Source organism: Pinus tabuliformis, chromosome 8 (genome assembly GCF_031772625.1).
Source record: "Pinus tabuliformis cultivar Carrire ecotype Pingquan chromosome 8, CPIR1, whole genome shotgun sequence".
In the NCBI taxonomy this organism is placed as follows: domain Eukaryota; kingdom Viridiplantae; phylum Streptophyta; class Pinopsida; order Pinales; family Pinaceae; genus Pinus; species Pinus tabuliformis.
Window position 1 is genome coordinate 1660076658 of NC_142294.1, and position 14839 is coordinate 1660091496.

The following is a 14839-nucleotide window of genomic DNA, read 5'->3' on the forward strand; positions in this document are numbered from 1 at the left end:
ATACATAAAATTTACTTAAATTTGTTTCTTCTTTCAATAAATCGAATTTCATTTTACTTAACCATAAACTAAATGTAACTCTAAATTAAATTATTATCAATATCATATTCTCATCTTTCAACGTTTGCCTTACGCTACCCTTTTCGACTAAGCATGCCTTGATGTGTACTTCTTAACCTTATCCAAACCCACCTCTCACTTTGGTTTTGGACTTATTAAGATTACTCGAACCTCAAACAAAGGTTGCGAGTCCATCTCACCATCAATCAGAGAAATGCCATGCCATAAATAATATTGGTGGCAAGTTGGCTTATTCATGTAGGAGACGGAGAAATATTTCATTCAACCCTATCTTTTTATCTATATCGTAAACACGCATAATCCAATCCAGCTGACTGAAATAAATTTGGTTGTCTCCAACGAGAAAATAATCGTCTCAAAATGTTCTCTGCGTTAAGGTCCGACTTCCTAAGGGGATCAGCCCTGCAGCTCAACTCAGAAGTGGCTAGACAACCGTTGTTCTCGATTCCCCCACTCTGGAAAAGGGATTCACATTGTTTTAACAATTGGGTACACCCTGACATAAGGCTGGTGATCTCTTATTCAGCGAGGAGACAACCAATTTGCAGAGCTCGCCCGGTGGAGGAGACCTCAGAAAACCCAACTGAAAGAGAAGACCCAAAAATATCAGGTCTGTACATAAAATATATGTAACTTTGTCCCCTATAAATATACACAAACTTACACCCGACAAGTTAAAACTAAATCATTATGTATGACTATAAAACGTTTTTACAGTTTCAAAAAACGGTTGCAGATCATGCAAGTAGATTTCAAGGGAGTGGCAGGATTGGCGAGGGCACATCAACTTCAAGCATTAGTGCAAGCACTGATTCGGGATGGCTGCCTGCTTTACCACACGTTCTTATGGCAACCATTTCCAATGTGTTGTTTGGGTATCATATAGGGTAATGACTGTGCCTATTGTTAATGTTTATACTTTGATGGCCATGAGTTGTAAATGTTTTACTAGTGTAGATTTTTTTTAATTCTGGATTTATCATGTGTTAAGAGGGATCAAATTTATCACGGTGCAAATTTTTTTTATGGTTTTTTAATCTTTGTACATCTCTTTCATACTACGGTGTCCGGTGGAAAGTGCCAATATGGAAATATTTTATTTATGGCTTAGGGTGAAATATCTTTTAATGCCACTTGTCAACTCCATTATTGGAATTAGGCAACTCCCTAGAAATATTTTATTTATAGCCCATGGTTAAGTATTTTTTTAAATGCCACATGTCAACTCCATATTAAGCATTAAAGTAATTACATCACTCCCTTATACTAGGAAGTAAAAAACACGTATTAGTGGATTAAGAACACTCTCTCTCTCACACACACCCTCATACTAAGAAATAGAAAACACCTATCAGTGGAATAAGAAATCTCTCTTTCTCTCTTATATATATATATATATATATATATACCCCTCGTACTAGGAAGTAGAAAACACCTATCAGTGGAATAAGAAATCAATCTCTCTCTCTCTCTCTATATATATATATATGGGCAGGATATTGAGATATTTATATATGGTTAATGTTGAAATACTTTTTTGTTATTATTGTATTTTCTAAATGCCATGTGTCAACTCCATGTTGATCATGAAAGAAATTACACATTTCCCTCATACTAGGTTGTAGAAAGTGTCTCTCGATGCAACCAACTAAAGTAGATTTGATATAAAAATGCAAGAAGGTGAAGAGCTATATTGTTGTTTTTTGGCACTCCATTTTAATTTTTTAGTATGAATATGTGTCATGCCATGATCGTCATCATTTTCTTTTTCCAAGGAAAGCTTTGTAGGGAATCTTTGCGGCACTTCCCCTCATTTGTGGATGGTACCTAGTGCACATATGTTGGTGCTGATTATGATAACTGATGCATGCAATTGAGACAACCAGCTAGGCAAGTCAACTTTGAAACCTGTTGCAGGCACGCAACAAAGGGAACTAGCTAGGAGAGTCAACTCTAAAACCTGTTGCATGAAGCTCAAAGCACTTAACAACTCTAGCTAGCTCATGGGGCAATTTTTTTGGAAACATTTTGGTCTACTCTTAAGCAAATAGGTGAGAGTTATATTGTGGGTTTCTTGCCGACCTTATACAAATCAAGGAGTATACCCCTTACATGCACCTTGCATGTGTTCTTAGATGGGCTTTAATAGCTCCTATCTTCCTGTGGAAAACTGTTAAAATTTGGGTACCAGAGGACAAGTGGTTCCCTAAGGCTTTGATCTTTGGCCTAGGACAAAGTGTCCAAATTTATTTTTTACTTTTCTCCTAAAGTGACTTTATAAGTGGTAAAGTCAATTTAATTCAAAAGTGACTTTATAAGTGGTAAAGTTACATTTTAATTTAAAAGTGACTTTATAAGTGGTAAAATTACATTCTAATTTAAAGGTGACTTTATGAAATTCAATGAAAAATTAGAAAGTGAAAAAGTGACTGTGGAAATAAAAGGCTAAGTGGGTCTTTATTTAAGTGGGTGAATTAAAAAATAGAAAGTGAGAATTAAATGCACATTTATTCTCATCCCTAGATCTAAATGAATCTCAGCAATTAGATCTTAGGGTAACCCAAAAAGTCATTTAGAGAATAAAAGGAGAAGAGAAGAGGAAAATATCAATTCATTCTTTCATGAGCATTTGAGAGAGAGAGAAATAGTAGAAAGAGCAAGGAGAAAATTTCTGAGCAATGAAGAAGTGAAGGAGAGCAGCAAGAAGATATTTCAACAAATCTGGACAACATTTATTAGCATGCATCCCAAGGCAAAGCTGTACAGCCAAAGAAAGACAGAAATCGAGAAAGAGGGACAGCAACAAGGGCACAAATTTCAAGGCAGATTTGGGCACGAATTTCGAGGCAGATGTACCGTTGAAATCGGTACAGTTTGTACGTCAGTACAACAAGTTTTGGGCACGTTTTCAAGGCTGGACGTACAATATTTAATGTTGTTTTATCGCTGGAAAATTTCTGTTTTCGCTGTTTGCTGATTGACACGATTTTTGAGGAGGAGTTCAAGCACGGAAATCGAGATAAGTTGTGATTTGTAGTTGCTGGAATTTTCCTGTGTATTTCAATTTCTCTGTAAAAACATTTTCAAAGATAAAGAAGAGCTCTCAAACTAGTTTTCCCCAAAAGTTGTTGGGGGTTTTTCCAGAGTCACATTGACCAAAAATCACTGTGTTATTTTTTGTGTGTGGCTGTCATAATTTTGCTGTGTTTTATTTTTGCAATTTTAGCAGTTGTGAAATCTCTAAATTTGTGTTTTCAGAAAATTATTTTCATTTCCAGATTTTAGAATTTTTATCATGCTTGGATTTAAAACTAAATGCATGGAGTGATAAAGACAATTGATAACCGGAGTGGGGGTTGAAATTTCTTAATGGTATCAGAGCCTGGTTGGCTGAAAAGTGTAGTTTGGGACAACAAAGTGAAAATTACAGCAAGCTGATTTTTACACCAGATTTGAAAATTTCAGTTTGGTAGGACAGTGAAACATGTCTTTGGGTTTGAGAGTTGAGGATAGGTTGGATGGGCAGAACAACTACAGTGTATGGAAGGAGAGAATTTAGAGCATCTTTGAGGAAGCAAAAGTCTGGGGCATTATGGTAAATACCACACAGAACCCAGTAGTAGTACTTGCTGACCCTGTACAGTTGGCAGAGTTTAACAAAAAGAATGTTAAGGCAAAAAGATTGATTCTGGAAGGAATCAAAGACCATGTCATTCCTCATGTGAGAGGAAAGACTTATGCACATGAGATGTGGACAACCTTGACCAGTCTTTACCAGAGCTCAAATGAAAACAGAAAAATGGTCCTAAAGGAGAAACTGAAGGCCATTAAAATGGCTAAGACTGACAGTGCTACAACATACCTCACAAAGATCACTTCAGTGAGAGATGAGTTGGCAGCTGTAGGTGAGATCATTGCACCCACTGAGTTGGTGAGGATTGCTTTGAATGGTCTTCTCAAGACTTGGGAGAATTTTGTGGATGCCATTGTTGCACGGGAAAACCTTCCCAATTGGGAGAGTTTGTGGGATGATTGCATTCAGAATGAGATCAAAAAGAACCATCTTGGGGCAGCCAAACAAGTGGAGGAGGATGACAATGTGGCATCGTTACCAAGAGGCAAGAAGGGCAGAGCAAAGAAGCAAGCTTTCAACAGTGGAGGCAAAGGCAAAGGCAAGTAGCATAACAAGGAGAAGGACTATTCCAAAGTCAAATGTTGGAATTGTCAAAAGTTGGGACACTATGCTGTTGTGTGTCCGGAGAAGAAGAACAAAAAAGGGAGAGACAAACCCATGGCAACTTCTGCAGAGATAGAGAGCTTCTGAGAGAGCTTTGATCGGAAGTTTGGGTTCATAGCTTGTGAAGCCACTAGTGCAGGATCACCTGCCATACAGGTTCAGAGGGAGTGTGCATTCCCCGCTACTAGCAGAGCATCCTCTAGCATTTGGTATGTTGACAGTGGCACTTCCCGCCACATGACAGGAGTCAAAGAGTACTTCTCAGAGCTTTCAGAGGGTGATATTGATATGGAGGTAGTACTTGGTGATGACAACATTGTTAGAGCAGACGGTGTGGGGACATTGACATTTGATAGGAGACCCAAACCTCCATTGAAAGTGTTAGATGTTCTATATGTGCCTGGAATGAAGAAAAACCTGATATCCGTCTTAGCACTTGAGAACAGAGGGTATGATGTGTTGTTCAGGAGAGAGTAGGTGCTTATATATCCTAGGGGAACTCCAACTTCTTCAGCTAGAGAGATTGGTGTGCACCATGCCAAGGTGTACAAGTTTTCATTCCAGCGCCTGATGGCATTGAGTAGCAGCACCCGAGACAGGACCGACAACAGATATAGCAGTTCAAAGTTGTGTGAAATTTGGCACCGCAGGATGGGGCACATGTATCATGGGGCCTTGAGTACATTGTGGGAGATCACCACTGATGTGCCAGATTTCAGTTCTGATCACCTTGATGTATGCAAAGGATGTGCTATGGGGAAGTTTGCTAAATCCCCTTTTCTCAGCAATGACAACAGAGCAACTAGGATCCTTGACTTGATTCATACCGATGTGAGTGATCGGATGTCTCATGTATCCTTGAGTGGCTATGAGTACTATGATTTATTCATTGATGACCACTCCAAGAAGACCTGGTTTTATTTCTTGAAGACTAAGAGTGAGGTCTTCAAGCAATTTCGAGAGTTCAAAGCTCTTGTGGAGACCCAGACAGGTAGGAAGATCAAGGTCCTCAGGTCGGACAATGGAGGGGAGGATACCCTTGGTGAGTTTGTTAATTTTTGTGCTGAGGTAGGCATTAGGAGGGAGTTCACAGTTCCTTACAACCCCCAGTAGAATGGGGTTGTAGAGAGGAAGAACAGATACATTGCAGGGGCTGCCAAAGCCATGCTTTATGATCAGGAGTTACCTTTATTTTTGTGGGTAGAGGCCTGCAACATTGCTGTGTACTTGCAAAACAGGAGTCCACATCATGCCTTGGGGAGTGTGACTGCGGAGGAGGCTTTTTTTGGGAAGAAGCTTGATGTCGGGCACTTTCGTATCTTTGGGTGCCTTACATATTCCTATGTCCCCAAGGAGAACAGGACCAAGCTAGAGCCCACTGCAGACAAGGGCATCTTTGTGGGTTATAGTGAGACCTCGAAAGCTTATCGGATTTATATTCTTGCGCAGAGGAAAGTGGTTGTCAGGCGGGATGTGAAGTTTGAGGAGGAGAGAGCTTTCAGGAGGTCACAAGAGTTAGAGTATCCAAAGTCACCAGACCCTCAGGAGCAGCTGAGTCAGTCACAGGGATCCAGTGGTTAGGGATCAAGAGGTACATCGATTATAGTGTCAGGTCCATCAGTGAGCAATGGCTCTCAGAGTCAGGTGGGTGGTTCTTTGGGCAGTATGCATGGCAATCCGCAGCGCAGTTCACAGGGTAGTCCACTAATGGATAGTTCGCACGGTACTTCAGCATCTACAGGCACAAATTCAGGCATGAGGTCAATTGGCAGGCCTTAAGGAGTTCAGGCTTTTGATGATGATGAGGATTCTTTCACTCCGGTGGGAGAAGTATCCTCAAGGAAGAGGAAGCCCAAGTGGCTTCAAGATACCTTGCGCGGGGCCACATCAGTTGTTGGGCCAAAGAGACAGGTTAGAGAGTAAACCACCTGAGAAGTTCTATAGTTACATGGCATTGGTAACAAACATTGTTGACTCCGAGCCTTCTAGTTATGCGGAGGCAGCCAGTCAGTAGGTCTAGAGAGAGGCCATGATGGAGTATTCTTCTATTATGAAGAACGATGTTTGGGAGGTTGTGCCGAGGCCTGAAGGTAAATCAGTTGTTACTTCCAGATGGCTCTACAAGATAAAGCATGCTGCAAATGGCAGCATCGAGAAGTTCAAGGCTCGATTTGTGGTGAGAGGGTTCTCACAGGTAGAGGGAGTTGCCTATGAGGAGACCTTCGCTCCCGTAGCTCGGTATGCATCTATTCACTCCATTATATCGATTGTAGCAAAGATGGGTTGGAAGATCCACCAGATGAATGTGAAGACCGCATTTCTCAATGGCTTCATTCAGGAGGAGGTTTATATTGAGCAACCGCAGGGCTTTGATGTGCATGAGAAGGAGTCCCATGTATGTAGATTGAAAAAGGCACTCTATGGCCTGAAGCAAGCTCCTAGAGCTTGGTACTCGAGGATTGATACATACTTGCAGCAGTTGGATTTCACAAAGAGTGAGGCTGATCCGAACCTATACTTCATTGTGGTGGGTGAGGAGCCTCTCATTTTGGTGTTGTAATAGTTGTATGTTGATGACTTGATCGTCACTGGTTCAGAGAGACTCATTGAGGGCTGCAAGAGAGATCTTGCTTCAGAGTTTGAGATGAAGGATATCGTCTTGATGCATTATTTTCTGGGATTGGAGGTGTGGCAGGAGGAGGGGCATTTCTTCCTGGGACAAGGGAAGTACATTGTGGATATTCTTAGCAGATTTCACATGGAGGACTGCAAACCCATGTCTACACCTATGATCACTAATTGGAAGAAGCTTCACACTTCCGAATCTGAGTTGGTGGATCCTACTCTATATAGACAGCTGATTGGTTGTTTGATGTATTTGGTCAACATTCGACCAGATATATGTTTTGTAGTTAACACTATGAGTCAGTTCATGTGTGAGCCCAAGAGAGTGCACTGGGTGGCTGCAAAACACATTCTTTGTTACTTGCAGGGGACTGTGGATTTTGGTTTGGATTATAGACAGGGTGATGGAGTGAGACTGGCAGGGTACACGGATTTAGATTGGGCAGGTTGTGCTTCAAATAGGAAGAGTACTTCCGGGTGTTATTTTGGGTTGGGTTCGGCAGTTGTGTCATGGATCAGCCGGAAACAACAGTCAGTTGCATTGAGCTCAGCTGAGGCAGAGTATATGGCTGCTAGTTTGGCTAGTTGTGAGGCCATATGGCTTTGCAAGATGTTGTTTGGTCTATTTGGTCAGGCATTGAGACCTTCAGTGATTTACTGTGATAATCAGAGTTGCATAAAACTCACAGAGAATCCAGTTTTTCATGACAGGTCAAAGCATATTGAGATCAAGTATCACTTCATTAGAGACTGTCCAAAAGGAAGCTGTCAAGCTTGAGTACATTTCCACAAATGAGCAGGTAGCGGACATTTTCACCAAAGCCTTACCATGGGCCAAGCATGTCTACTTTAGAGACAAGACGGGAGTGGTGAGGAACACTTTCTTCGGTAAGAGGGAGTGCTAAAATTTGGGTACTAGAGGACAAGTGGTTCCTTAAGGCTTTGATTTTTGGCCTAGGGAAAAGTGTCCAAATTTATTTTTTACTTTTCTCCTAAAGTGACTTTATAAGTGGTAAAGTCAATTTAATTTAAAAGTGACTTTATAAGTGGTAAAGTCAATTTAATTTAAACGTGACTTTATAAGTGGTAAAGTTACATTCTAATTTAAAAGTGATTTTATGAGTGGTAAAATTACATTCTAATTTAAAAGTGACTTTATAAGTGGTAAAGTTACATGCTAATTTAAAGGTAACTTTATTAAACTCAATGAAAAATTAGAAAGTGAAAAAGTGACTATGGAAATAAAAGGTTAAGTGGGTCTTTATTTAAGCGGGTGAGTTAAAAAATAGAAAGTGAGAATTAAATGCACATTTATTCTCATCCCTAGATTTAAATGAATTTCAGCCATTAGATCTTAGGGTAACCCAAAAGGTTATTTAGAGAATAAAAGGAGAAGAGAAGAGGAAAATATCAATTCATTCTTTCATGAGCATTTGAGAGAGAGAGAAAGAGAAGAGAGAGCAAGGAGAGAATTTCTGAGCAGTGAGGAAGTGAAGGAGAGCAGCAAGAAGACATTTCAGCAAATCTGGACAACAACATTTATTGGCACACATCCCAAGGCAAAACCGTATAACAGGAGAATGACACATAAATCGAGGAAGAGGGATAGCAGGTTTGGGCACAAATTTTGAGGCAACTGTACTACTGAAATCTGTATGGTCCGTACATTCCGTACATCAAGTTTTGGGCACATATTTCGAGGCTGGCCGTACAACATTTAATGTTATTTTATTGCTGGAAAATTTCTATTTTTGCTGTTTGCTGATTGGCACGATTTTCGACGCAGAGTTCAAGCATGAAAATCGAGATAAGTTGTAATTTGTGGTTGCTGGAATTTTTACTGTGTATTTCTGTTTCTCTATAAAAGCATTTTCAGAAATAAAGAAGAGCTCTCAAACTGGTTTTCCCCAAGAGTTGTAGGGGGTTTTTCGAGGGTCACATTGACCAAAAATCACTGTGTTATTTTCTGTGTGTGGCTGTCATAATTTTGCTGTGTTTTATTTCTGTAATTTCAGCAATTGTGAAATCTCTAAATTTGTGTTTTCAGAAAAATATTATCATTTCCAGATTTTAGAATTTTTATCATGCTTGGATTTAAAACTAAATGCATGGAGTGATAAGGAAAACTGATAACCGGAGTTGGGGTTGAAATTTCTTCTAAAACTACAATTAGTTCTACTTCTAAGTAGATTTACATCTACTGAATAAAAGCACCAGTTAGGGTATTGACAACGTAAATTCATCGAAAGCAAATTCACCAATTTCAATCACAAAAATGACGCATAGATTTCTTTCAATCAGAGTTTTTCATTAAGTTATGAACTTATTTGGGCTCCCTTCGTGGGAAAATGGCCTAACTAATTTTTCTTACCCTAGAAAACCAACAATTAGTTATGAGCAGATTTACGTGTATTGAATAAAAACACCAACTAGGGTAACAGCATAAATTCAATGAAAGCAACTTCACCAATCTCAATCTCAAAAATGACACAGATTCTACCAACCAGAGTTCTTCATTATGTAGTGTCCGAGGGTAATTTTTCCCTAGGGTTCTTATATCTTCCTGTTGGGACTCCAACGACCAAGATTAAATCTTAATCAATGGCTCAGATCATTTCTGGATCAATCCGTGTGAGTTTCTAGAGAATCCTCACCTTGAATTAATTAATTCTGATTAATTAACCATATTCCATAAGTTTAGACTTGGGAAATATTTAAAAATTGGCTAATAATCTAATCAAGCCATCTCTAGGTGGAATTTCCAGAAACGATTTATGGGTTTTGGAGATCTCATATATTCTAACCTCTCCACCAAGTTTCGTGGCTAGTGTTGATTTTGGGTAGCATCGGATGTGCTCTAGCTCCAAAATTTTTGTGGAGGGGCTAGAACACATGAGATCTCCAAGACTCACAAATCGTTTGGAGAAATTCCACCCGGATGAGGAGTTATTAAAATAATTAATATTTTTAATGGGTTCCTAAGTCTAAACTTAGGAAAATAAAAATATTAATCGGTATTAATAAAGATATGGGTTAGAAGCTTCTAAGAGACGAGGATCAAGTCTATTTTAATCTTAGCCGTTGATTAGAGACTTAATCTTGACCATTGATTCATCAACAGGAAAAGTATAAGAGAAGACTTGAGAGTCATTTGGAGACATATCGGGCAAATACTCATTATCCTGAGGGAAATCAATTCTCAATGAGAAGGAGTTCAATTTCAGAGGGAGAGTTTCAGGGTGGAGGAAGAGGAGGGCGTTAGCAGCAGTCAGTGACTGAAGAGGAGGTGACGCAGGGCATTCGAGAGACAGCACAGAGGGAAGAGCAGGCAGACAACACCATTGGAGACGCAGTCCTGTTAAAATTGGCAACTAGGGCCAAACTCCATATGAGTCACCTTATTTATGGCAGTTGATATTTTTCTCAGATTCCTCTCTTCGAGAGGTGTAGGATTGATCCAAAGATCATCCGATTCCGACATGTATATATGGAGATATGAATTTATTTGTATTATTGACAAATTGTCAAGGTCTACCAGCAAGCAAAACAAACATTTTCACCCCCAACTCAACCTCAATGTTGCATATAAAAGGAGGAGACCTAAACTCATTATTCCATCATCTCATCCTCTTCTCACATCTCTCTCTCTCCTCACTTGTTTGGGTATGCAGATCCGAGCAGAATCTCTCACACGTGCAAAGGAAGGAGGACATTTCTGTTTGGGGTTGCGTTGTCCAGTTTGACTGAATTTCTGAGCTGCTGTTTTGGATAGCGTTGACCTCTCTTGGACTGCGGATTGGGTGAGGCTGCTTCTCCTTGACAGGCCGCATATTTGGGTATGCAAACCAAAGTGACTTGACCTTTGGTTTGACCAACGTTGACTGCCCTAGTTGCTGGCTGCAGGTTGACTTTTGTTGACCAATGTTTGACTGGATTTTTGGACTATTTTGGGCCGATTCATATTGTTGTTGGAGGCCGAGTTGACTAAACTTTGACTGAGCTGATTTGGAGGTCAAATATGACCTGTTTGACCGACGTTGACTTTGCCGGTTAGGGTTTGCTGTTGTTGTCATAAAATATCAGATTTGTATATTCGTACTATCTCTCTCTCTCTGCTGAACTATTGAAGAATATAAGAAGAATTGATCAAGGGTTTCCCCACATTGGAGTTTGTCCCTGGTTGGTGCCACCTCTTGTGTCCTCTTGTCTTGGCTTGTTTTCTACTGTTTATGTTTATGTTCTATCTGCATTTTACTATCATGCTGATGTGATTGCTAAACTGGATATTGATATTGGGCTAATTAAGAAATTGAAGTAAATTGCTCGTAAGCATAGAACATACCAAAATTTAACATGGTTTCAGAGCTAAGGTGAAGACAAATCCCAAGTAAGAGTGAAAGAGTAATCACCAAAGATAGTTGGATAAGGACAAAAGACTCAATGGTTCCTCATCCCACTTCCCGGCGGAAGACAAGCTCTGTGAAAAGTCTAACTATCATGGATGGAAGATGTCTCTTGATCTGACATTGGAAGAACAAGAAGTGTTGGATTATGTGAAGGGTAAATCCCTGAGCCTCCATCAAATGCACCTGCTGCTACAGAGAGCAAGTACAACAAGGTTGAAGTCAAAGCGAAGAAGATTATCAGAGATTCCATTGACAAACGTCTGGTGGCCTACATCTCCGATTTGAACACCTCTAAGGAGATCTACGACAAATTGGTAAGCATGTTCAAGGTTAGTGATGCAAATCAATTTTTGTTTCTAAAAAATAAGTTGAAGGAAATTAAGAAGGGCAAGGACGAGGATATTCAATCCTACTTCTTAAGGATCACTGAGATCAAGAATGATATTCTATCGATTGGAGAAGTCATTCTTGACAGGGAACTTACTATCACTACCCTTGGAGGGCTCCCACCCGAGTGGTATATATTTAGAACCACTATTCTTAATAATGATCGAATTCTGGGATTTGAAGAATTGATGTCGAGATGCATTCAAGAAGAAACAAGAATGGTGGAGCAAGAAATGCCTTCTAATAGAGGCAACCCCACTGCTTTCTTCGCTCATGCTAAATGGAGAAATAATGCAGGGACTAAAGGTCATTTCAATGGAAAGCCCGAATTTAAGGGTGGAGGGAAGGGTAGGTGCTTTGCTTGCAATAAGTTTGGCCACTACGCGAGGGAGTGTCCAAATAGAAGGGACACATCACATGATGATGATCACAATCACTCCAGGGGCAACTTCAACAACCACAATCAAAGGAATGGTAGGTTCAATGGCAAAGGAAAAAGGAATGCGAGACATCAAGGAAATGGTCAACCCTCCAAGAAAGCGAGGAACTCCAGGTATGAAGAATCAAATGTTGTTAACAATAAGCAAAAGGAATACTATGTTATATTGGCCCTCTCCACTACCTTTCCTCCGGACACTTTGGGGAATTGGCTAATTGATAGTGGTGCCTCAAGGCACTTCATCGGGTACAAGGAAGCTCTCTCTAATTTGATAGAGAAGGAGACAAACTTGGAGATTATTCTTGGAAACGATGCCACCTATCTTGTGAAGGGAGTAGGATATGTTACTCTTCAATTCAATCAAGGTAACACGATTCATTTACAAGAAGTTCGATATGTACCTGATCTAAAAAAGAACCTGGTGTACATTTCGGCAATGGAAGACAAAGGATACAAGGTGGCATTCATTGATGGAAAGGTACATGTTTGGAAAAGAAACTTTAAATATGCTTTTACTCTTGGGTTCCGGGTCGACACTTTGTATCAAGTTAGAGGAAGTCCATTGGGAGCCATGTCTTGCAACACATCTTTACAATCTGAACTATGGCACCGGAGGTTTTCCCATCTTCATTATAAGGCTCTTCCCGATGTGAGACAGATGGTGATAGGTATGCCCAAGTTCAAAGTAGAGCATGAAGGTATATGTCCGGGATGTGCCAAAGTAAAACTAACAACGGGACCATTCCCCTCAAGTAATAGCAAGACCACTGATATATTGCAGTTGATCCACTTCGACATATCTGGTATGATGCCCGTAAACTCGTTGGGAGGATACTTATCTTGTCTCACTTTTACGAATGACTATTCTCACAAGTCTTGGATCTACTTCTTGAAAAAGAAGGATGAAGTGTTCACCTGGTTCCATCACTTCAAAGCCATGAATGAAAATCAATCTGAGAAGAAAATCAAGATATTGAGGACTGATATTGGGACCGAGTATGAATCCAATGAATTCCATGACTATTGCAGAGAAGTTGGCATTAAGAGGGAGACCACAATAACATACACTCCCGAGCAAAATGGTGTGGCTGAAAGAAAGAATCGTACTATTATGGAAGCTGTTCGTGCCATGCTTCATGCTCAAAGGCTTTCGAAGTATCTATGGGCCGAAGCTGTGAATACCGCCGTGTATGTTCAAAACCGATGCCCTCATCAAGCATTGGACTCCATGACTCCCGAAGAATGTTCATTGGTAAGAAACCCGATGTCTCTCATCTTAGAATTTTTGGAAGTCCTGTATACTTTCATGTGCCGAAAGAGAAAAGAAGCAAATTGAGTGCATTTGGGAAGAAAATAATCTTTCTGGGCTATAGCGAAAATTCTAAGGGCTATAGAATTTATGCGGTTGGTCAAAGGGAAGTTGAGATAAGTCATGATGTCACCTTTGACGAAGATATGGCTCTTAGCAAGGTTGTTAAAATTGGCAACTAGGGCCAAACTTCATGTGGGTCACCTTATTCATGGATGATAATATTTTTACTAGATTCCTCTCGTCGAGAGGTGTAGGATTGATCTAAAGATCATCCAATTCCGATAAGTATTTATGGAGATATGAATTTATTTTGATAATGGACTAATTGTCAAAGTCGGCCAACAACTTATGTAGGCTTAGAAGCCCAACAGACGCATCTATTCATCATCAACATTTGCATATAAATACAGGATGTCTCCTCCTCATTTGGACACACACTTTTCATCTATCTCTCTCTCTCCTGCGCAGAAAAGAGTCTTTCTCTCTCTCCTGCGCAGAAAGGTCTCTCTCTCACATGTGGGAAGGAAGGACGTAGTTTTCTAGGGTTTACAAACTGCAGATCGGAACTTTGATCAGTGTTGACCAACATTCTCTCTCTCTGGATTGCGCAGTAGGTGAAGCTGACTCTCTTTGGAAGGCCACATTTTTTGGTGAAGGAATCAAGGTGATCCGACTGCCGGTTTGACAGATATTGACTGCCCTAGTTTAGGGCTGATTTAGGGTTTGCTGCTGTTGATATAAATCAGATTTTTGTACTATTTCTCTCCGCTGAATTATTGAAGATAAAAGAAGATTTGATCAAAGGGTTCCCCATATTGGGGTTTGTCCCTGGCTAGCCGCCACATCTTGTGTCTCTTGTCTTGGCTTGTTTTCTGTCGATCGTTTAATGTTCTATCTGCACTTTACTTAATGTACATGTGATTGCTAATCTATGGATAATAATAAGAAAAATAACTAAACTGCTCTGAGCATAGAACATACCATAACTTAACATGGTATCAGAGTTGAGGTTAAGACAAAGCCCAAGCAAGAGCAAGAGCAATCACCGAAGAGAAGGTTGGTAAGGCTATCTAAAAAGAACTATGGGGTCCTCAACACTCTTCCCTGCTGAAGACAAACTCCGTGAGAAGTCTGACTACCATAGATGGAAGATGTCTCTCGATCTAACATTAGAAGAATAAGAAGTGCCGGACCATGTGAGAGGCGGAGTTGTTGAGCCTCCATCAAATGCATCCGTTGTTGCCAGGAACAAATGGACCAAGGGAGAAGTCAAAGAAAAGAGGATCATCTGGGACTCTATCGACAAGTGCTTGGTGGCTTATGTTTATGAGTTGAACACCTCCAAGGAAATC

At 40.2% G+C, this 14839-nt stretch overlaps 1 protein-coding gene across 2 annotated transcripts in view; it reads left to right on the forward strand.

The window, feature by feature from the left end:
- The first annotated feature begins 263 nt into the window (after positions 1–263).
- LOC149242561 (Major facilitator superfamily protein) overlaps positions 264–14839 on the forward strand; it is a 278196-nt gene continuing 263620 nt past the window's right edge. Inside the window, exons 1-2 of one of the 2 annotated variants that reach the window (XM_089374282.1) lie at positions 264–691; positions 818–968. In XM_089374282.1, coding sequence (XP_089230408.1) covers positions 442–691; positions 818–968 — 401 coding nt within the window. In that variant the 5' untranslated portion in view covers positions 264–441. The remainder of the gene's footprint in view (positions 692–817; positions 969–14839) is intronic. The other variant, XM_089374281.1, reaches the window with a different exon arrangement.